Source organism: Episyrphus balteatus, chromosome 3 (genome assembly GCF_945859705.1).
Source record: "Episyrphus balteatus chromosome 3, idEpiBalt1.1, whole genome shotgun sequence".
Lineage (NCBI taxonomy): Eukaryota > Metazoa > Arthropoda > Insecta > Diptera > Syrphidae > Episyrphus > Episyrphus balteatus.
In genome coordinates this window covers 12,927,412-12,949,424 of record NC_079136.1, presented here as the reverse complement: position 1 = coordinate 12,949,424, position 22,013 = coordinate 12,927,412, and the positions used below count along the sequence as shown (strand labels likewise).

The window sequence follows — 22,013 nt, the reverse complement described above, 5'->3', positions numbered from 1 at the left end:
ATTCCAATAGCTATACCAACCAAACAAAAAAAATATCTCTTCCCCTACAACTATCTCATCATAAAATACAATACCCAGCTAACACTCTTCCTTGACAACCAACAACCGAACCGAACATTGTGTAGGGACCGATGAATAGGAGGTGTATCTTTTCATCGATCAAACGTGGTAGTAAAATAATCGTAATAACCGCTGCTGACGATGATGGTGCAAGTTGTTTTTTCGTTTTCTCGTTTCATTTCTTTTTAAGTCTCTTTGTTGCGAAGGATTAATACACGTGCTACAGGCGGATTTTTACTTATCTCACCAAGAAACGTATAGCCAGCAAGGTCTTTATAGAAAAATGAACTCTCGTCGGTATCCGTCTTGGTTTTGTGTTTCCTTTTTTTAGAGGAAAAAAGTCATTGCATTGAAAGAGTTCCCTAGCACGAACATCTTCTTCTTCCTTATTCCAGCAAGGACGTCAATCACACAGGATACACTAGTAATGAGAGTTACCAAGATTTTCCTTCGTTACTATCCCCCAGGTAAAAAATAATAACAAAGTATACAAAAAAATAAACACGAAATACTAAAGAAATCATTCACCAGGGAAAAAGTATTTATTTTTTTTTTTTATTAAAATAAAAAAAAAATTAAACTGAAATTTGTTCTTAAATAAACGTCTTCATTTTTTTTCTAATTTTTTTATATTACCACAGGCCTTGGCTTCTGTTGTCGCAGTGTTGAGGGCGTTGAGGACATCAAGCACATTGACTTGCTAGACTTGGACACAAAGTATGTAAGGAAGAACTTTTAAAATCCTTGGTTTTTTATGATTATTATGTTTGTGGTTAAAAATATCTTCAAACCGGGTCTTGATATTTTTTTTTGTACTTGATACCAAGCTATATAAGCTTCAACAAATATGTATGAAGTGAATGACTTTGGACTTTAGAGTATTTACTTTGAAAAATCAGTCAAAAATGATTTTCTGTTTAAACACGAAGACATACTTTTGATAGGTATCCAATTTTCTTAAACGACTTGGAGATGTTTTTTAAATTGTTTGCTGATCGTCAACAAAAAGTGTGCCTCTTGGTCTTGGTCTAGTAAGCATTCTATGGTTAGAAAAAAGCAAAGCATCAAAGATATTGGATTTCACAAAACACAATAGTGATAAGTGAAAAAGAGGGTATTTTAAACTGCAATAACAGATTGTGGTTGATATATCATTCAACATCAGACGTGAAAAATTTGTGATAATTTAAGGCGTGGGTTTTGAAGAACCATTAAGAGAGAAAGTAGAAAGTAAAAATCAACAGATGATCAAATGAAATGTTCAAAATTATTTTATAATGCTATTGTGGATTTATGGACATAACTCCATATGAACTTACAAGACTCTAAATCCAATCAAACTAATTTTGTTTTCAAAAGTCCTATTTGAAGGTTTACATCGCACCTCCGGTGGTACAACGACGTAAGTGCAAAAATGTTGATTCTTCAGAAAACTCGATTAAACATTTTGAAAACGTTTGAAAACAATGTAACGGTCCAAAGGAATTTCTGCCCCCTGGATTCAAATAGAACATTTTCAATTGGGTCTTTGTTTCATCGGAAGGAAATACCTTTTCTTGAAACTATGGCATACTTAACTCAGAAAATTCAAAATTTGCACTTACGTCGTTGTTCCACCGGGGGTGCGACATGTTTTTGAAATCTAAACGACCTTTAGAAAAGTCATTTTCTGCTTAAGTTTTAATAAATTACAGGACAGCTGTCTCAAAAGTTTATTGAGACAGAACTATGGGCTTATGTCCCTTATTTAAAGGCAGTTTTAATTGTTTCAACAGTGTAGAAAAGCGGCTAGATTTGAACAAGCTCTCTAGCAATGTTGAAACATCACACCAACACGTTAAAAGATGTTTTTTTACACGTAATTAATTTTTAAACAGAGCATTTACCTAAAATCTACAAGCTGTACTGTCTAAAATTCGAATAGGGCAATATTTCCACAAAATAGGTACCTGTAGAGATCTTTTGCTGATCTGAATTGACTGGACCATCAACCACCAGTGAAGGAAGGGAAAAAATATTTTTCAAGTTACTCCTTTGTATTATACAAAATAATGAAAGTTCAGTGATAATAACACAATTTAATTCATAAAAATGTGCAATTTTTCAAAAATGTTCTCTTCTGACGTTATCACGTAAATTTCTCGTCGCTTAAACGAGTATTATCTTACACTTAAATTTGATAATAAATTTAATTTATTAGTCACTCACATAACTCAAATAATGATGTGTCTAGACTCTAGATCTCTCATGTAAAAGGCAATAAACAAACAAAAACCTATTTTGGTTATTCAAGAACAAAAATAGTACGTATACACCATAGTGACCACGTTAAACAATTTTTTTTTTAACCATTTTTATATTTTGCGAATAAAAGTAGAAACGTATGGTATTTACTACTAGACTATTTTTTAGTGCAGAACTATTTTTGAGGACATTCAATAGTAATCGCAAATTGTCCTTAACCGTGAAAATGTTGAAAAATGGATTTTTTACCAAGATCTGCTTTAATGTGTTAGTTAGTTAAGTTTGGTTAAAGGTACTTTACTTTATGCTTGAATGTGTAAATTGCTTGACTTTAGATCTGTACTGATCAAATTGTTGGCGAGGTGCTCCAGATCTTTTATGTTATGTTAAGGAGTCTGATGCTTTTGTAGTTGGGGCAGTTCGGAGCGTCTACTTTTTTTTTAAGATCGGATAAATTATGCTGATCTTCCATTTTTAGCAGAGATCAGAAATAAATCTCAACCTTTTGAAAGGTTCCTTAATATCTCTTATTTTTCGCCATTTTCAATAAAGGTCATAAAATAACCAATATTTTTAAAAAAGAAAAATTTCGGTCAAGGTCTGAGAGAAACCTTTATTTTGTATTTTTTTATGTTTCGGTCAACCAGTGAGATTTATCGCTGAGAGAAAAAAATAAATCTTATCTGCAAATGTATCAATTCCTAGAGACATGGGAGTGGTGCCATATAAAAGCTTTTATTCTCAGCTACCCGATAGTGGTATAATCCGGTTTTTCGATATTTTTTTTCAAAATTCCGAGAAAATCGCGTTTGAAAGTTGGGGTAAATTTGTTTTTTTCGAAAAATTACCGAATCTTTAAACGCTCCTGGAAGCTAAACCGCTTGAGAGCAATTTTTGGGAGTGATGCCAAATGATAGCTTGTGTCATGGGCCTACGCTTTGCACATTGTCAGATTTTTAAAAAATCATCTTCCATGTTAAACCGCCACAGCAAGCCTATTTTTTCAGAATCGGGCTTAACTTTTTATTTACCTTAAAGTTCTCCCGGTTTGAGAACGCGTGCACCTACAGGGATAGGAGTTGTACCCAAATGTAGGTTAGAGTCCCCGCTACCTTTTTGCATCAAATTTTTTTTTTTTTTTTTCAAAATTCCGAGATATAGCCGTTTGAAGTTGGGCGGGCGAAAACGCTTCTGGAAGCTGAACGCTTTGACCTAGATATTAGAACATCGGTCTCCTGAAATATTCGAAATTGCATTGGTTGTGCTCGTCGTCCCAGCGACTCAAATCACAGTGGAAAACACATTTTCGTCTTTAGATTTCACTTTAAACGAAAAGAGATATAAACTTGGGTCTAAAGAACTTTGAGAGTCTATTTATTTCATACATTATTTAATACATAAACTTAGAAAAAACATCCTTTTCATATTTATTTTTGCAATATAAAGACATTCTAGACATATTCGACATTTTCCTTTGAATTGACCATTTTTGATTTATTTTCAGCGAAAACGGTTAAAGGTTGACCTATTCCATTTATTTTTTTGTAAAAATCTCAACCATTGAGAGATATTTAAAAAAATATAAAAAATAAATCTCAACCGATAACCTTTATTTTTGATTTTTAAAAATAAATCTCAAACCTTAACCGAAACTATTTAAAGTAATGTGGTAACTCTCAGAGAGAAACCGATTGAAAATAAACGTTGACTGTCATTTTTTAACATTTTTTCCTCTTCCCATTTTCGACCAATGAGCTACGCCTACTCCCAACCAAATGATGGCCTGCTACTATGAATAAGTCGTGAGCTTCACCGTCAGCTTTAGCAGTTTTATTAGACATAAGTTTGGATTTTACTTCCTTCAATTTATTCAGGGGGCCAATTTTGGTTCTGTGAATAAGTTCAAAATGCATAGTTTTGGCTTTTTCGATACGTTAGCACTAAAAAAGTGATTCTTGCTTTGTGAATAAATATCCAAAGAATTTTTTATCGAAGATGTAAAACTCCTCACGATTTCTATTGCAATAAATTCACTGTCGGTACAGTTTGATTTATTTTTTATAAAACGAAAATCGATTTTAATATGTATTAAAAAAATGAAAATCTTTTCGATTTACTTATTCTTAGAACCAGAATTGGCCTATTAGGTCAGTGCAAAGGGAGAAAATTGGGAGAATTGATGCCAAATATTGAATTTTGGAAACCTTAAAAAAAAAGTCCTTAGAAAAATACACCTTTTTCAATACAAATTTGATTTCTAAATGATGGTAAAAAAAAGTTATTTTGATCTGTCTTTACCGTTACTCTTTAATTTTGAAATTTCTGGTTTTTTTAAAAGAAATTGGTCAATTTTTTAAAGTAAATATTCAACTGTGTCTGCCTTGCTATTATATTGCAGCCCCAAAAAAATATTTAATATCCAACATTTTCATCCCAAATTGAAGACGACAAATGAGCCTACTGATAAGCCATCTTCAAATGAAAATAAAAACAGCGAATGTTCAAGCTTTCAAAAGCAAATCACCAACCAACCATACACAAACACACACATAATACACTTTAATATCGCCCACAGCATACAACGTGTGCCATTTGAAATTATCTGCCAGATTCAAATAAATTCCAAATGGGGAAAAAGGACTCCCGCGTAAAATGATAAATTTAGAGGTCGTCCTTCTTCTTATGACAGACATAAACCTTCTGAGAAAAGCCGCCTTTAATACGATATCATGCCAACCACGATGATTGTATACTTACTGTTTTTATTTGTCTGTTTGTTTTGCTAAATTCACATCTCTCATCCCACACACACACACCAAAAGAGACACACAGAAAGAGAGAATGTAATTCTGTTTTTCTTATCTTCTTCACAGGACAAAAGTTGATCAAGTCATTAAGGAAATATCCACGAAGGAACAATGGCTGACGAATCAGCCAATTAAGCTAATGCTTGAGGATGCTATCGTAAAGTTGCAAACAAAATTGCGGGAACCAACAAAGAAGAAGTTCTATCTGTATCGCAGTGTCCAATCGCACATCCTGCCACTAACGAATGTGTGCTTCGATCGAAACGGTGAACGATGTTTAACCGGAAGTTACGATAGAACGTGTCGAATTATAAATACGCAACATGGCAAGGAGGAGAACTCATTACAAGGTCATAGTAATGTTGTCTTTTCTGTGGGCTATAACTTTCCAACATGGTAAGAATATACATACTTGATTTTGTATTGGAAATGGGATAATGTTATGGTGTGTTTATATAATTTATATGGAGTACTTTGAGGCACATCAGGGTTATAGTGGTATTTGAAGTTTGAACCCATTGCGGATATCGTTGAGATTAATAAGATAAATCGGGTTCCAACCGCAAACTTGATCAAAGGGTGTTTTAAGAGCTCGTAAAAAAAAGTTTTTCTTTTTTTGATATGAGTAAAAAGTAAGTTAGGGTCTCTATGGAAAATAATAATAAAAATAAAGCTTCAATTTCCGGGAAAGCATAATCTTCATTTGTGGATAGGATAACGCAGAGATTCAGTGGTTGCAAAATTAATAACTCCTAAAGATATAAAATTAACAAATTAATAAAATAAAATGAATTTCCGCACAAAATTTGTATCATTTCTGGGGTGCCAGTGACATCGCTGATTTTTTATATTAATACAAATCCCCTAAGAGAAATTCTTGTGTGTTAATGTCAAATATTAGATAGTCGAGTGTTGTCATAAAAAATTCTGAAAAGGTAGATCAATTTATTTATTGATTGAATAGTAAAGATAAAACAACATTTTCAAATTGTTATATATTAAAAATTATTAAACAAACAAAATGTTACGTATACGCCACAGTGACCGTGTTATATCATAGTTTTGTAGATATTATATCATTGACCATTCAGTTCGCTTTTTTTTATTTATTTAAATCTTTACACGCTCATACAAACAGCCATTGAATATTAAGATTATGGGACAGTTCTAGTAGCTTATGGAAATCAAAGGGTTCATAATTATAATTGCAGCTGAACCATTCGCTTCGGCTACCAACTTGAAATCGAAGTGGTACCGTGACCACGGTTGCCGTTTTGGTAGAATCCTACCAAATTTGGTAGGTTTTTTTGGCTTTGGTAGGTTAGTAGGTTTAAACTCGATTTGGTAGGTTTTTTTAAGTCACCTTAAAATACTTACTATTTTAAAGTTTTTAGAATGACTGTTAAACGCTTTAATCTCAAGTCAGTCAATTACATTTATTTAATTTCATTCTCATAGATTAGAAAATCTGTTTCTAAAAGTTGCAATTTCAATACATTAGTAAGAAAAAATAATGTAGCTTCAAAACTTCAATTAAAAATTCATCGAAATAACGTCAGAAATTGACCAAAATTTGCATTTCTAACTGATGAACCTTGTGGTACCAAAACTCATTTTGGACGAAGGGTCACTACAACTTTTAATTTCATTCAATCACTCCGCTTTAAAAAAAACTTCAGAACTTCAGATCTTTGAAATACCAATTTTAAGTTTTGAAATGACAAAAGCAACGAAATTTTCTGAAGACCATCAGAAAATCTGCGAAATGTTTTTTTTTATCAAAAACTAGAAATTAACCTTTTTTCTTCGTTTTGCTTCATTTTTATTCTCTGCAATTCTAGCAAAAAAGTGGCCTTTATGGTTGTAATGTACATACTTTTAATGTAGTTACCGTTTTCGAATTTTGAATCATTTTATCAGTTGAAAACAAAAATTCGAGATTTGGTAGGTTTTTGTATAATTTGGTAGGATTTCTGGGGAATTTTGGTAGGATTTTTTTTTCACCAGTGGCAACCGTGACCGTGACTGAAGTCTATAAAATTATTGTAGTCGATAAAGTAATAGTCAGAGCAAAATAGACACAGAATAATCAAAAAATTCATGGTTAACTAAATTTAAGGAACATTTTCAAAATGAAAACAAAATTCAGAGAAGGAAACAAAGTTATAATTAAAATCTAGCTGAGTTACTTTAAAATGCATTCTTGCTTACTTAAGGTAGTGAATTAATATAATTTAAGTTCACTGAATCAAAAAACTATTTTTTTTTTTTTTTAGTTTTAAAAAAATCATTAAATCAAAAACAAAAAATACCAAAGACGCGAAGGAGTTTGAATTTGATGGTTTGCAATTTTCAGCTTAGCTTAGTTGATGTAATAAATAATTTGTTTTATTTTAAAAACTTATAGTTTTCGAGTTTGTGTATAGTCTCATAAACTTTAACAAGGTATGTACCAACAAAGGCATAGAATCTTTATGTGGTTAATGGAACTTATAGTGGAATTTGAAAAACTTGCTGCAATCAATCTCTCTGAGTAAAAAAAAAACACCTTGCAAATGAGCTTCGAGTTACGAACTCCGATGATTGTATATTTTGACATTTCTTTCACATGAATAATATTTCAATTCGAAGAAAGTGAATTAACCCCAGAAATGTGCACTCAGAAAAAAAAAAGGGAAGTAGAATTCAATTTTCAATAACCCAACTAACAATTTTGCTTCTATAAAGCTTAATAGAAACAAAAGAAGCATGTATAAAGCTTTACAGAAGCAAAATTGTTAGTCGGGAAGCTTATTAAAATAAACTTGTTAAAATACAACTCAACGAGTCGAATAGACAAAAACTCGAAAAGTGTCAAAAAGAGTCGAAGTTATTTATCTTTACAAAGACTGTGAACGTTTTTATAAAGAGATTTTTGACTCTTTTATATACCTACTTTATACCTTTTATGGAGGGCTAAGAGCTGAAATGAACCAAGTCAAAAAAGTGAATTCGGAGATAAAACGAGTTAAAATAAATGAAAATTTTTTTGACCAAACTAATGACAGATCTTAATAGAGTTAAATCTTGCGCAAGTTTTGGTACTGGATTTGAATTTTTTATTTATTTTTTTTACTTCGTCTGTTACAGATGTAAGACCTCCGTATGGAGCTTATCTATATTTTTAAGATACTCGCAAGTACCTAATTTGTTTTCCTTGCCAGCAATCAGATTTTATACATACAAATTTTAAACTTTGAGGATTTTAAAGATTTTGAATTTTTGTTTCAGTTAGATTTTTTTGTGCCAAAAATGTACTTTTTTTAAATTGTTTTGATTCATTCCACTTAATCTTCTGAGGTGGTCCAGGAAAGCTATTCTAGTGTTTCTTGCTTATTTGTTCAGCATTCAAGTGTTAGTTCAATCAAAAAGTTGTACTTTTTTTAAAAGGAACAATTACCACATTTCTTGATTTTGAGGGTGGTTGCAATGAAAACTTAATTAGTTCGAAAATACAAACAATTCTGCTCCCTATATGTATGTGTTTCCAGTTGTCAACATTTTCCATTTCTTGCTACCTAATATTGAATTTGACTGTACCTCATGGATAGAGAACTAGACTCATTTTTGACTTGTTACAAAGTTCTCCTAAAATAACTTTTTCCGACAAAAATTTTAAGATTTGAAGTTGGACAGGTTCTTAAACTCGTAACTTAAACTTAAACAAGAACTAATTTTTGAAATTTATTTTTACCTCTATTAGTCGGAGAGGTGACGAAATAGAAAGAAAGGTAGGCCTAAAAACTCCTGGTACAAGCAAATGCAAAACCACCAGCATTCAGTTGGCCTTAGAAATGGAACAATACAAAACCGGGAGGCTTGCCGCCGATTTCTGAGGTCAACCCGGCGAACCCCACAGGCGGATCACTAGTGTGAAGCAGTTACGTGGGATAGTTATGATCCCCTCGACATCGAGATCATAACAGCGCCGAGAAAAAGGAAGAAGAAGAAGAAGAAGTCGGAGAGGCGACCGTCGAGTTACTTAGCTCATAAGGTTAGAGGTTGAAATTGGTGTCAAATGAAAGATAAGTTGATACTGAAAATAAAAAAAATAGGGTTGCATAGGGCACTTGTTTTTCTTCACTTGTTTTTTGGCCAAAGTGTATAATATTTGATAGAGTTAAAGGCTATAAAATGCATTATGTTTAGCTAAGACTCTCTTCTATCTAAAACATGTCGGGTGCCACCTCGCAAATGCAGACAAGTACTCGGCAACCCTACTAAAATGCTAAAAAACGCAAAAATCACTTGTTTTTTGCCCAAAGTGTATAATATTTGATAGAGTTAAAGGCTATAAAATGCATCATGTTTAGCTAAGACTCTCTTCTATCTAAAAAATGTCGGGTGCCACCTCGCAAATGCAGACAAGTACTCGGCAACCCTACTAAAATGCTAAAAAACGCAAAAATCATTTGTTTTTTGGCCAAAGTGTATAATATTTGATAGAGTTAAAGGCTATAAAATGCATTATGTTTAGCTAAGACTCTCTTCTATCTAAAACATGTCGGGTGCCACCTCGCAAATGCAGACAAGTACTCGGCAACTATACTAAAATGCTAAAAAACGCAAAAATCACTTGTTTTTTGCCCAAAGTGTATAATATTTGATAGAGTTAAAGGCTATAAAATGCATCATGTTTAGCTAAGACTCTCTTCTATCTAAAAAATGTCGGGTGCCACCTCGCAAATGCAGACAAGTACTCGGCAACCCTACTAAAATGCTAAAAAACGCAAAAATCACTTGTTTTTTGGCCAAAGTGTATAATATTTGATAGAGTTAAAGGCTATAAAATGCATCATGTTTAGCTAAGACTCTCTTCTATCTAAAAAATGTCGGGTGCCACCTCGCAAATGCAGACAAGTACTCGGCAACCCTACTAAAATGCTAAAAAACGCAAAAATCACTTGTTTTTTGGCCAAAGTGTATAATATTTGATAGAGTTAAAGGCTATAAAATACATCCTGTTTAGCTTAGACTCTCTTCTATCTAAAAAAAATGTCGGGTGCCACCTCGCAAATGCCGACAAGTACTCGGCAACCCTACTAAAATGCTAAAAAACGCAAAAATCACATGTTTTTTTGGCCAAAATGTATAATATTTGATAGAGTTAAAGGCTATAAAATACATCCTGTTTAGCTTAGACTCTCTTCTATCTAAAAAAAATGTCGGGTGCCACCTCGCAAATGCCGACAAGTACTCGGCAACCCTACTAAAATGCTAAAAAACGCAAAAATCACATGTTTTTTTGGCCAAAGTGTATAATATTTGATAGAGTTAAAGGCTATAAAATACATCCTGTTTAGCTTAGACTCTCTTCTATCTAAAAAAAATGTCGGGTGCCACCTCGCAAATGCCGACAAGTACTCGGCAACCCTACTAAAATGCTAAAAAACGCAAAAATCACTTGTTTTTTGGCCAAAGTGTATAATATTTGATAGAGTTAAAGGCTATAAAATACATCCTGTTTAGCTTAGACTCTCTTCTATCTAAAAAAAATGTCGGGTGCCACCTCGCAAATGCCGACAAGTACTCGGCAACCCTACTAAAATGCTAAAAAACGCAAAAATCACATGTTTTTTTGGCCAAAATGTATAATATTTGATAGAGTTAAAGGCTATAAAATGCATCATGTTTAGCTAAGACTCTCTTCTATCTAAAAAATGTCGGGTGCCACCTCGCAAATGCAGACAAGTACTCGGCAACCCTACTAAAATGCTAAAAAACGCAAAAATCACTTGTTTTTTGGCCAAAGTGTATAATATTTGATAGAGTTAAAGGCTATAAAATACATCCTGTTTAGCTTAGACTCTCTTCTATCTAAAAAAAATGTCGGGTGCCACCTCGCAAATGCCGACAAGTACTCGGCAACCCTACTAAAATGCTAAAAAACGCAAAAATCACATGTTTTTTTGGCCAAAATGTATAATATTTGATAGAGTTAAAGGCTATAAAATACATCCTGTTTAGCTTAGACTCTCTTCTATCTAAAAAATGTCGGGTGCCACCTCGCAAATCCAGACAAGTACTCGGCAACCTTATCCAAATGCCAAAAAACAAGTAATTTTTGCATTTTTTAGCATTTGGATAGGGTTGCCGAGTACTTGCCTGCATTTGCGAGGTGGCACCCGACATTTTTTAGATAGAAGGGAGTATTATCTAAAATATGGCGTATAGTTTAGCTTTCTAGTGCATAAAAAGTTATACTGTTTTGTTCAAAGAAGATTTTTGTCAGTGTTGTATTCATTTGAATGGGGTTGTCGCATTTGTAGGGTTAAGTTCTTTATATTATTTTATTATTTTTTTTAATATTTTGACTTTCGTTTGGCATTTAAAAAAAAAAATTATCTGGCCAAATAACAAAGATATGAATGTATTAGTTATGTGACAATTTTTCCTTTCAAATAGGGTTGCCACATGGAAGTTCAAATTTTAGAAGTGGCAACCCTATTTTTTTATTTTCAGTATCAACTTATCTCTCATTTGACACCAATTTTAACCTCTAACCTTATGAGCTAAGTAACTCGACGGTCGCCGCTTGGACTATATCGTTTTTGGTAGCTATTTTAAAAAGTCGAGCTAAACTTGAAATGTACTTTTTTTTTAATTTTGAAAAATGGAATTCCACTATACTAATCTATTAAATAAACCTCTTTGAAATTGATTTTATAATAATCCTTTACTTTTGTGGAAAAAAAATTTGCAGCATTTCAAAAAGAATTCCTTCTTTTCTTTTTAATCTTTTTCCAAGCCTCAGTGCAATCATCCAAAACATTTTCATTTAATTTGTTGATTTTTCAATTTCTTTTCTTCTATTTCTTTTTTTCAAAGTGACCGAATTGTGACTGGATCCTTTGACAATACAGCAAAAATCTGGAATGCACGTACTGCCGCATGTTTAACCACCCTACCCGGTCATACAGCCGAAATAGTTGGTGCCGAATTCAATCCAATGCACTTGGATACCATAGCAACAGCATCCATGGACAACACCGCAAAGGTATTTCATGCCGAAACTGGTCAAGAGCTAATGTCTCTCGACTATCACGGAGCCGAAGTGATTTCCGCTCGATTTAATCGAGATGGAAATTTATTGCTAACCGGATCATTTGACCACACTGCCGGACTCTGGGATACACGTGCCAATATGTTGGGCAATACATCAAAGTCATTAAGTGGAATTTCTAACCGAAAAATTGATTTTCTCCATTTTGCAGAAGTGTGGCCAGCTTTAGAGGCCACACAGCAGAGTTGAGCAATTGTGTGTGGAATTTTCCTGGCGATTTGATAGCCACCAGTTCGTTAGATTCAACTGCCAGAATTTGGGACCTCAGAAATGCTAATGAGTGTCTCTTTGAAATCACAGACCATCGCGATGAAGTCCTTGATATTGCTTTTGATTGCACTGGCAAATTGCTAGCTACTGGGGGGACTGACTGTACGGCTAGGGTGTGGAGTATAAAGGGTGAATTGAGTCTTCTGGCACTCATGGCTGGCCACAGTGATGAGGTATCAAAGGTTGGTAATTATTATTAGTGAATGCGAGCAAGAAACGAGATTAGTTATGTGTCTGGTGTCTGCTGTCATTACAGGTGTGTTTTAGTCCTCCGGGCAAAGTCCTAATGACTGCCTCCGCTGACCAAACGGCACGACTGTGGCTAACCGAAAGTGGGATATGTTCGCAAGTCCTCTCGGGACATGAATCGGAGGTGTTTTCATGTGCATTCAGCTACGCGGGTGATATAATTATAACAGCTTCCAAGGATAACACTTGTCGGCTTTGGAGATGATACGATTGGTATACTGTCAACTTTAATGTTGATGACGGTAAGGATGTGAATGTGGTAGATGAGGGAAAGTCAAATGGGCAGAAATAAATGAACACAAACATACATCGATTCGTTTTTGCGCAACAATTCATGCGAAATTGAACCATGTTAGAACAATTCAGCATCCATAACATAGTCGAGAAGAGAGAAGGAAAAAAAGTCCTTTTTGAGTGAGGAGGTGATACGAGGATACGATACGATATACTCTAGCTGTCAGTGAATGAGAGAATGCCTTTGGGAGAAACCTTTCCAATGTGATTGGCACATTGGGGAAATTCCCATTTCGCCTTTGGTATCAGACTCTTAGATGATTATGATAGCCAGAGCATATGGCTCAAGGGATATCCGACTTTGACTACGATACAACTATAGAATTTTATTCAAAAGGACGTAGGAGTTGTATAAATAATACGTCAGCAGATCCTGAAATGAGTATTTTTTATATTTTTGTTTTTGTTTTTTATTTTCTTTTGTTCGTGGGTATATGGGAAACATGAACATAATATACTCAATTGAGTATAAAAGAATACAAGTTTTTTTTTGTGAATAGTACGTGAATGTAATAAAATTGATTAGTTTTTGACTCTTAAAATTTGTTCTGTTTGTCTTGTAGTTGTTGTAGGTTTTTTTGTTGATGTCGAATATGTATGATTCGGAAGCAGGACATAAACCTATAAACGTAAAAAAAAATCATGAATGCTCAATAAGATTTGTATGTTTTTTTTTTTTGTTAATACGCACTTCCTCAAAGTATAATTATGGAACTCTTTTATATGTATCTTTGACGTGGTAGTAAAGGAAAGGCAAATAACCCTAAAATTGCCATTCAGTACAACAAACTATTGTTTGAAGAATAAAAAAAATATTAAATCAATGAGGAATTTAGGCATAGAATTAGGTTAAAAATTTTAACTTCATGTCTTTTTAAACTGTACAGTGAAGAAATAAATTGAATTTAAAATTACCTACTTAACATAAATACCGGGATTTAGTTAAAATATGGAAAGAAAAAATTATAATTATTAATTTTGTATAGTAAAAGATACAGTGGGTATAAAAAAAAACCCCATACGTATTCTAAGGGCCTATTTCAGAGCTTTCTACATTTTTTACATCAGCTACATCAATGACTTTAAACATTAATTGCGGCGGCGCACAGTGGGGCAGAATAGGTCGATTTGTGATATTAATTATTTCTACTAATAATAAGACATTTTTTGTCACTTTATTTGGTTTTGTAACTAAAGTTAACAGACTTCTTGAATTTTATGAACTTTTTTCCATTAAAATATTTATTTTTCTCCAGGAAATTAAGTAAGGGGACAAAATATTAATACATTTGAAAAAACCTATAATTTTAAATTATGTTTTTTTTTGTTTAAAAAGTGAACTTTATTTTAAGAAATAGTTCTTCAGTTTAACCTAAGAAAAAAATTGTAGTGGAAGGGGGCTTTATAACCCCTCGTTCCGGTGGGAGGGGCAATTTTTTGAAAATTTGACCTTAAATAAAAAAAAAAATACATAAAATCAAGAAAAAGACTTAGAATACTGTGCAATAGCTTTTTTGAAAGCTTAATTTCCATTCTTTCAAATGCTTTTTGATTAAAGTAGTTTTCGCGAATACTTTTTGTGAAATATAATTTCAAAGTCAAAACTTTGAAAAAAATTGTCAAATTTGATGTTCAAGTTGTTTTTTTTTTTTCAAATTTGCTTTGTAAGGTGGGACTTTTTTAAAAAAAACCTTATAGCCACATCAATTTTAATTGGAAAAAAATTAATAATAAATTAAATTAAAAAATATTTTAATAAAAAAAAAGTAAAAAACAAAAGCACTAACTTTATATAACAAATCACCCTGTTTCACGAAACTTCTTATAATAAAATAAAAAAAAAATAAATTGCACGACTGGGGTCGCACGTACTTGCTCTTATGCTTAAAGTAACTATAATGTTAAAGCTTTTTATTCAAGAAATTTAAAATTTGATATTTTGAAGAAATTTCATAAGTATGTAGTATAACAAAATTAAATCTGTTTTTATAATTAATAAAACTCCGTTTTAAAATATTTAAAAAAAAAAAAACAAATATGCCATTTTATTTCTCGTATAAAAAGGTATTTTTAGAAAAAAAATTTTGAAAATTGTAGGAGCCGTTTTTTAAAAAAATAATTTTTTATATATAAAATTTTTTTAACATTTTTCAAAAAAAAAGTTGGTATGATATTTTGAAGAAATAATTAATTTACACATAAAAACTAAATTTCAAAATTTTTCATTGATCCGTTTTCAAAAAATTGATTTTTCAAAAAAAAATTTTGAAATATTTTTTAAAAAACCAAAAATGCGTTTTTTGAAAATTTTCAAAAATTTTAATATTATTTTTACTTACACACTTTTGTATAAAAATTTTCATTTAAATCGGGTTAATTTTGTACGAGATATTCAGAAACGAAAAAAACCGTTCTATGACAGGTACCGTTAATAACGGTACAAAAAATATTTTAATTATTTAAAAAGTTGGCCCTTATGTGTAGTACTACACACAAAAATTTTAATCAAAATCGTTAGAGCCGTTTTTGAAAAAAATTACCTTTTCTATTTCCGTTATATGGCAGGTACCGTTAGTTTTGGTCATAAAAAAAAAATTTCAATTTCCCCTCTAGGGAATCACCAAAAACTGCTAACTACCAAGTTTGAAGAAAATCACTTCACTCGTTTAGGCTGCAGCTCCAGATAGAGACAGACACACAGACAGACAGACAGACAGAATTGCCGGACCCACTTTTTTGGCATTCTCCATCATCGTAATGTCATGTAAAATTGTTATCTCGAGTTCGATTTTTTTTACGAATCCTAAACTTGCCCTATAGTACCTATATCGCAAGTAAAAACAACTTTTAAAAAGAAAAAAAAACATTGTTTATAAGTAATCAGTGCATGATTGTCAAAAAAGAACGATTCTGTAATTTATTTTAATAAAAACAAAAAAGCACCTTCTTTAAAAAAACCGTTTTTTGAAATTAACAATTTCATTAAAAATATTTTAGGCAAATATTTAGCAAAAGTGTTTATATGGGCTTATAGAGAAATTGCTTATCATGCTTTCTCCATTTTTAGACTTGCTAAATATTTGCCTAAACAGAAGATTTTGAGAAAAAACTTTAAGATGCATTTCAAAAAATTCATTATTTTCTCATTCAATTTTTAAATATAAGAAATTTTTTAAAAATTTTTTTTGCAGAACAATAGAAATTTACTTACTTTTATCTATGCGAGAAATTTGTATTTTATTTTTTTTCTCAAATAATATTGAGTTTAAACAAAAAAAAACACCTTTTTTATTACTTATTAAAAACTGAATTTTTGCTCTAAAACTCAACCGCATGAATAAACATAAATCAAAGACTTTGAACAAAACAAATATGCTCATTTTATCAATTTTACTGTTAAGTTTAGAACTCGTGATCTTTTTTTCTCATAGCTATAGTTTAAAAAATAACCTTTATATCACCACACTATATGGGGCTGCCCCACTGTGCGGCGGCGCACTGTGGGCTAGAACGCTATTTTAGCTGGAATTAATTATAGAAATTCTCAAAATAGTCTGAAATTGCAATTAAAGGCATTAAAATGATGTGGAATGATATAATAATGATAATTTTATGGCACAACAGACACTAATGATAAGAAAAACAACAAAAATAGGGGAAATATTATATAAAATGAGGTTCTCAAATTTAAAACACATATTATTGGTCTAAAAAACAAAAAATGGGGTCTTTAAAGTTTGAACGCATCAAATTCGAAAATGGTATCATTGAAGCGAACAAAAGTTGTTTTTACTTAATATGGAATGTAAAATGTTAATGCAAATAAAAAAACCGTTATATGAAAACATTCAACTCGTTTTGTTTTAATCGTAAGTGGTTTTTCTGAATATTTTGCTCCCTATACTTTCGGAGTTACAGCGAAAAAAGTTTGCTCTTGTAGGACATAGTTTTATATAAAACATAAAGCCATATAGGCTAGCTACTTTTTAAAATTATTTCTAGAGTGTGCCTACGCGTGCCTTTTTTTTAAAGCTTAGGAACATTCGTTTTATATAAAATCGGTGCTAGTAACATACTTTACTTTAAAATGTATACACAAAAGTTCAATATAATAACAATTTACTAGCAAATACTATATTTGGACACATCACTCGTTGATAAACTAGCAAAATTATCACAATCAATCCGTTAAAACAAACTCAGTAAAAGAATATCTGGATAGAAGAAAAAGAGGCCTTTTTTGTTTTTTTTCCGAAAAATTGCTTTCGATTGTGTTTTTTGATGTAGCCAATGAATGTTTTGACCTCAACTTTGAATGAGAAATTATAGCTAGTTCATTTATCTATCGAATGAGACCAAAATTATCAATTTTGGAAGAAGTTGACATTTTAATTAATTCCAGCTAAAATAGCTTTCTAGCCCACAGTGCGGCGGCGCACAGTGGGGAACCTTGTATGGGAGAGTGGAAAAAACTCCGTAAAATCTAAACTACTGGACCGTTTTTGATGAAATTTTCAGGAATGATAGGAAATATGAAGATACATCAACACCAGTAATTTCCGCCCACTGCCCCGCCCACTAAAGTGAAAAATGGCTATTTAAGTTGAAAAAAGTTGAAAACTAGTACTTTTGTATGAAATTTAACGAAGACAACGTGACTTGCAGTAACCAAAATATACTTTTCTGAAGGGTTTCGATGTTTTGAACTCAAATCCAAAGTCATAAAAAATTAATCAGCTCCTGTTTTTGAAATATTAACGTTAGAAAATGCAAAAAATGTTTTTTTTTTACTATTTCGGACCTTATTCTTTTATATAAGTAAAATTGTCTGAACATATTTACTAACGGTTTATATAATAACTGATTTCCTTCTTTGAAGACCTGTTTAAATCTTTTCGATATCTTTTTTACTGCCTGAGATATCTTGAGTTGTTTGGCATGGTATATCTACCATATAAATTATACCGTCATTATCTCCTTTATGATATATGAAGCCGAACCCACTAACTACATTTTAAGATATCAATTCAAAATGATTCTTCTTTTTTAAATGATTAATTCAGCTAAAACTGATCGCGAAATTGAAAACAAAACAGACATTTTTATAAACCAATGTTCACGCTGAATTCAATCGAAACTTTGAATAATCATCACCATTGACTAGAAAGATAACAGTTGTTAATTTGCATCAACTTAAAAAAGCTTCTTAAACAAAGAAAAATCATTCGATCAAAATTCTAACGGTTTGGGTTTGAGATATAATAGAGAGAAAATTATATGAAAAATTAGACTGAATTTTAATTTTAGTCATATCTTTATATTAGTTTTTTGTGCTCTGAGGGCCATTTGCTGAAACGAAACTTAAATAATTTAAGTTGCACATAAGCTCCTATTCTCTACTTTTTCCTCTGCGTAAACTGCCACATAAGAGTTTATTTAGGACATAAATGCTTAAGTTTCAGGAAACGGCTGTGAATCTAATATTCGTACCCCAGAAAATTTTAAATAAATTGCACAAAACGTTGAAAACCGTCCATTTTTTATGTATTTTTCGATATTTTTTTTTTATATGTAGGTATTTTCAAACTAACGTTAGATTTGAATTCATCGGATAAAAATACATATTAAAACACATGATTTTTAAAAAAATCTTTCCATTTTTTATTACAATCTGCTTTTTTAGAAAATACGTTTTTTCACATTTGCTTATCTTCAAATTGCTCTAAAAAGTTTATTAGGACGAACTAGGATGAGATTTTTGGTGCCAAATGTTGCTGAGATTCAACACTATCATATGATATGAGTCCGCCCACAGAGGGAAACAGAGGAAGTAGTTAAAACAATCTTTGAACTCAAAATTCCGGAAAATTATAAGTATTCTTAAAATGAAAAATCGAAAAAATTTTTTTTCCGCTAAACTTGTAACTGATATTGTTAAACAGTTAATTTTTAATATATTTACAAAAAAAATTTTTTGAAAAGTCAAAATTTAACTGATTTTATACCATTTAAAAAATACTCATATTTACATCAGTTTTCATAATTTTTCAACTTTGAATACAAATTTCTAAATCTAGAAATTTTTTTTGAAAGAAATGCTTTCACATCCTGATTCTACAACATAATAACTGTAAGAAAAACATCCAACATATACAAAAATCCAGCTTTCACACCAATGAGTTTTTTCCACTTTTTTCCCACTGTGCGGCGGCCTGTTGGACTTCCCGAAGCATTTTTTTGAACATTTGCATTATTTTAGAGCCCCCGCACACTTCAAACTTTCAATCGGCCGACAGTTTAGTCGGTAACTTAATCAGTATAAAAATGTATGAAAGTGCGCACACTACAAAGATTAACTATCGGCCGATCAAAAAGTTTGTTTTATCGAAAAAATAATTTGTTTTGCTACATTGCCTTCAAACTAAAATATTTCTTACCCAGTCGACTATTTAGTCGCCTGCCTGTGCGCACACTAGGAGCGCAAACCGACTAAACTATTGGCCGATAAAAATTCTTCTCCCCTTTTTTATGAAATGAAGAGACTTTAATATAAAAAAATTGCAGGTCCTGAATTTTCTCATGTAACATAAAGCTATAAAATACTCACTAATCATTTAAAATTCACGATTTGGTTAAAAAAAAAAAATTAAGAAAAAAGTAAAGATAAAAAACACAAACAAAAAAGAGCATTTTTAACAAAAAAAAAGTGTTAATAACTTTTGTATTTATAGCGACACAAAAAAAGTTGTATAGCAGAGTTGTAGAAAATTTTAAGGTGAATAATCTTTTCTCGGAATGTTTTTTCATAATTTTGATAAAAAGTGCTCAAAACTTAAAAATTGCCATTTTTTTCGTTTTTTTTTTACTTTTTTGGCTCGTAACTTTTTAATATTCAGAATATCGAAAAAGTGTACCTAACATAAAAGAAGCGAAATTTAATTGCCTACGTTTTTTGTGTATACAACTTCGAGATATTCAACAAAAACTAAAATCCAAGATGGCAGCCGAAAGGTGAATTTTGCGAGTGCGAAAAATCAGGGTAATGATAATCAGCCAATGCTCTATCGAATGAGCAAAAAAAATTTGGGGGTGGTACAAACTGCTGGATCAAATTATAAATGCACTGGACTAATTAAAATCTTTAAACAACATTTTGTAGATGCAACCGCCAAGTATTTATGACTAGGGTTACAATACTGTTTCATGGATGACAATCCGGTCATCAGACTCCTTTATTACATTTTGTATCTAGTAATTTTTTCTTTTTATTCTAAAAACTTTTTTCGCTACACTTGAGTGCTTTACTTTTAGCCATAAACACTTCTTGGTAGCACCTTCAAGATGTTTTTCAAAGATTATGCCAAGTTTTGAATAAGTAGCTTTAGAATTCTGAAAAAAAGATGTTATTTAACACCAATATCAATGTGTTCCTACCTCATCATGCCATTCAGGCTAAAGCGTACAGGGCTTTTTTAATATTTATTCAGCTGGATCTGTATCGTTCTTCTGGTATCGGCGCTCGTCCTGCCACATTGAAAGAAATTAATATTAAAATATTAAAAAATTCAAGCTTACTTGAAACAGAAAAATGTACATTTCAACAATTTTTTTTTTTTTTCAAAATAAACAACTATTTTTTTACTAGCTCACTTTAAGCCATCTTTTGCGAATCAATCGATTTTTCCATTATACTAATATTTTTATACATTTGGCCAAATTTTTGGCTTCATTTTCATTAAACATTTTATGTTTTTCTAATTTATTAAATCTGGTTGTTAACATTTTAGTTTTGTATACAAACAAAGCCGATGTGTGGCATTGAGTTGCATTTTCTATGCAAGCTTACTCCTGACCGGACATAAAACAGTATTGAAAAAATTAATCGATTTCCACAAAACTGAAAAAAATTGAAAATGAGAATTCTGGACAGTTGGTATTTTGACCATTAATCTTTCAATGCCTTTTTGGCAGGGAGTAGCTTTCGAACCCAACACCATCAAACCTCCCTATCCTTGATTCAGTTTCTTTGACTTGATACTCTTGAATTGTTTATGGAGCATGAAAAAAATAGTTCTTCCGAAATGTATTGTAGCCCAGTAAAAATATTTTTTTTTCTAGAAAAAAGTTTTTAACAGTCTGATTTATGGTAAACATTATACATGTTGATATTCTGTTAATATAAGTTTTCTCCGTTCGCTAAGGGTCAAAGGTCACAATTTTTGTAACTTACATAGATTTAAGATGTTGCTCTTAAAGCGTGTGCATCGAATGCCGTAATGTGGTATTTACTAAACACTGCAGAATTCCAAATGTTTGTCGTTTTTGTCAATCATTTTTTAAAATGTGAGGCAACATTAAGTAATAAAGACAAATTTGGTGTCATATGATAGATTATGGTTATGGGAATAAATCATCCAAATTCGATCACAATACAATAAAATTCTTTTCTACAAAGTATGCAGTATGCACTAATAATTTTCAAAAATCATTTAACAAAAAAGGGTGCCTCCGTGCTAGAATGTTTCGGATTCACGAAAGCCTAGCCAATTCTTTCATAAATGCAAAAAAATTGAAGGAGAAAAAAAATATAGATTGGCAAATTTAACATTTCGCATGCCACGTTCTACCCAAAACATCTAAATGCAACATGCCACTTGCAACAAACCACTTGCCACATGCAACATTCTATTGTAGTAAAATACTGTCAAAAACGGAAACACTTAAAAATATTAAATTTGGAAAAATAGTATCCTTTACATATTTAAAAACGAATCAAATACAACTGTTTTTATAATTATTTATAATTCGCCACAGAAATTTAATCTGGTAATGTAATTAAAACTAGGAATGTCCTTAGAATTTTTTTAAATATATGTTTTTATGACCTGTTTTATTTTTATAAGTTCCGAAAAGATCAGACTGATATCAAGGTATGTATTAGGATTATTTTCAGACTTGCTCTTAACGAAGTCTTTAAAGGCTCTCCA

General features: G+C 31.5%; 1 protein-coding gene across 1 annotated transcript; it reads left to right on the top strand.

Moving 5' to 3' along the window:
• The first annotated feature begins 330 nt into the window (after positions 1–330).
• On the top strand, positions 331–13,867 carry LOC129916324 (dynein assembly factor with WDR repeat domains 1). The gene is made up of 6 exons (XM_055996189.1): positions 331–527; positions 702–777; positions 5,178–5,507; positions 11,979–12,296; positions 12,365–12,665; positions 12,740–13,867. The coding sequence occupies exons 1-6, from the start codon at positions 488–490 to the stop codon at positions 12,935–12,937; spliced, it is 1,263 nt and encodes a 420-aa protein (XP_055852164.1). The 5' UTR covers positions 331–487; the 3' UTR covers positions 12,938–13,867.
• The last annotated feature ends 8,146 nt before the right edge of the window (positions 13,868–22,013 follow it).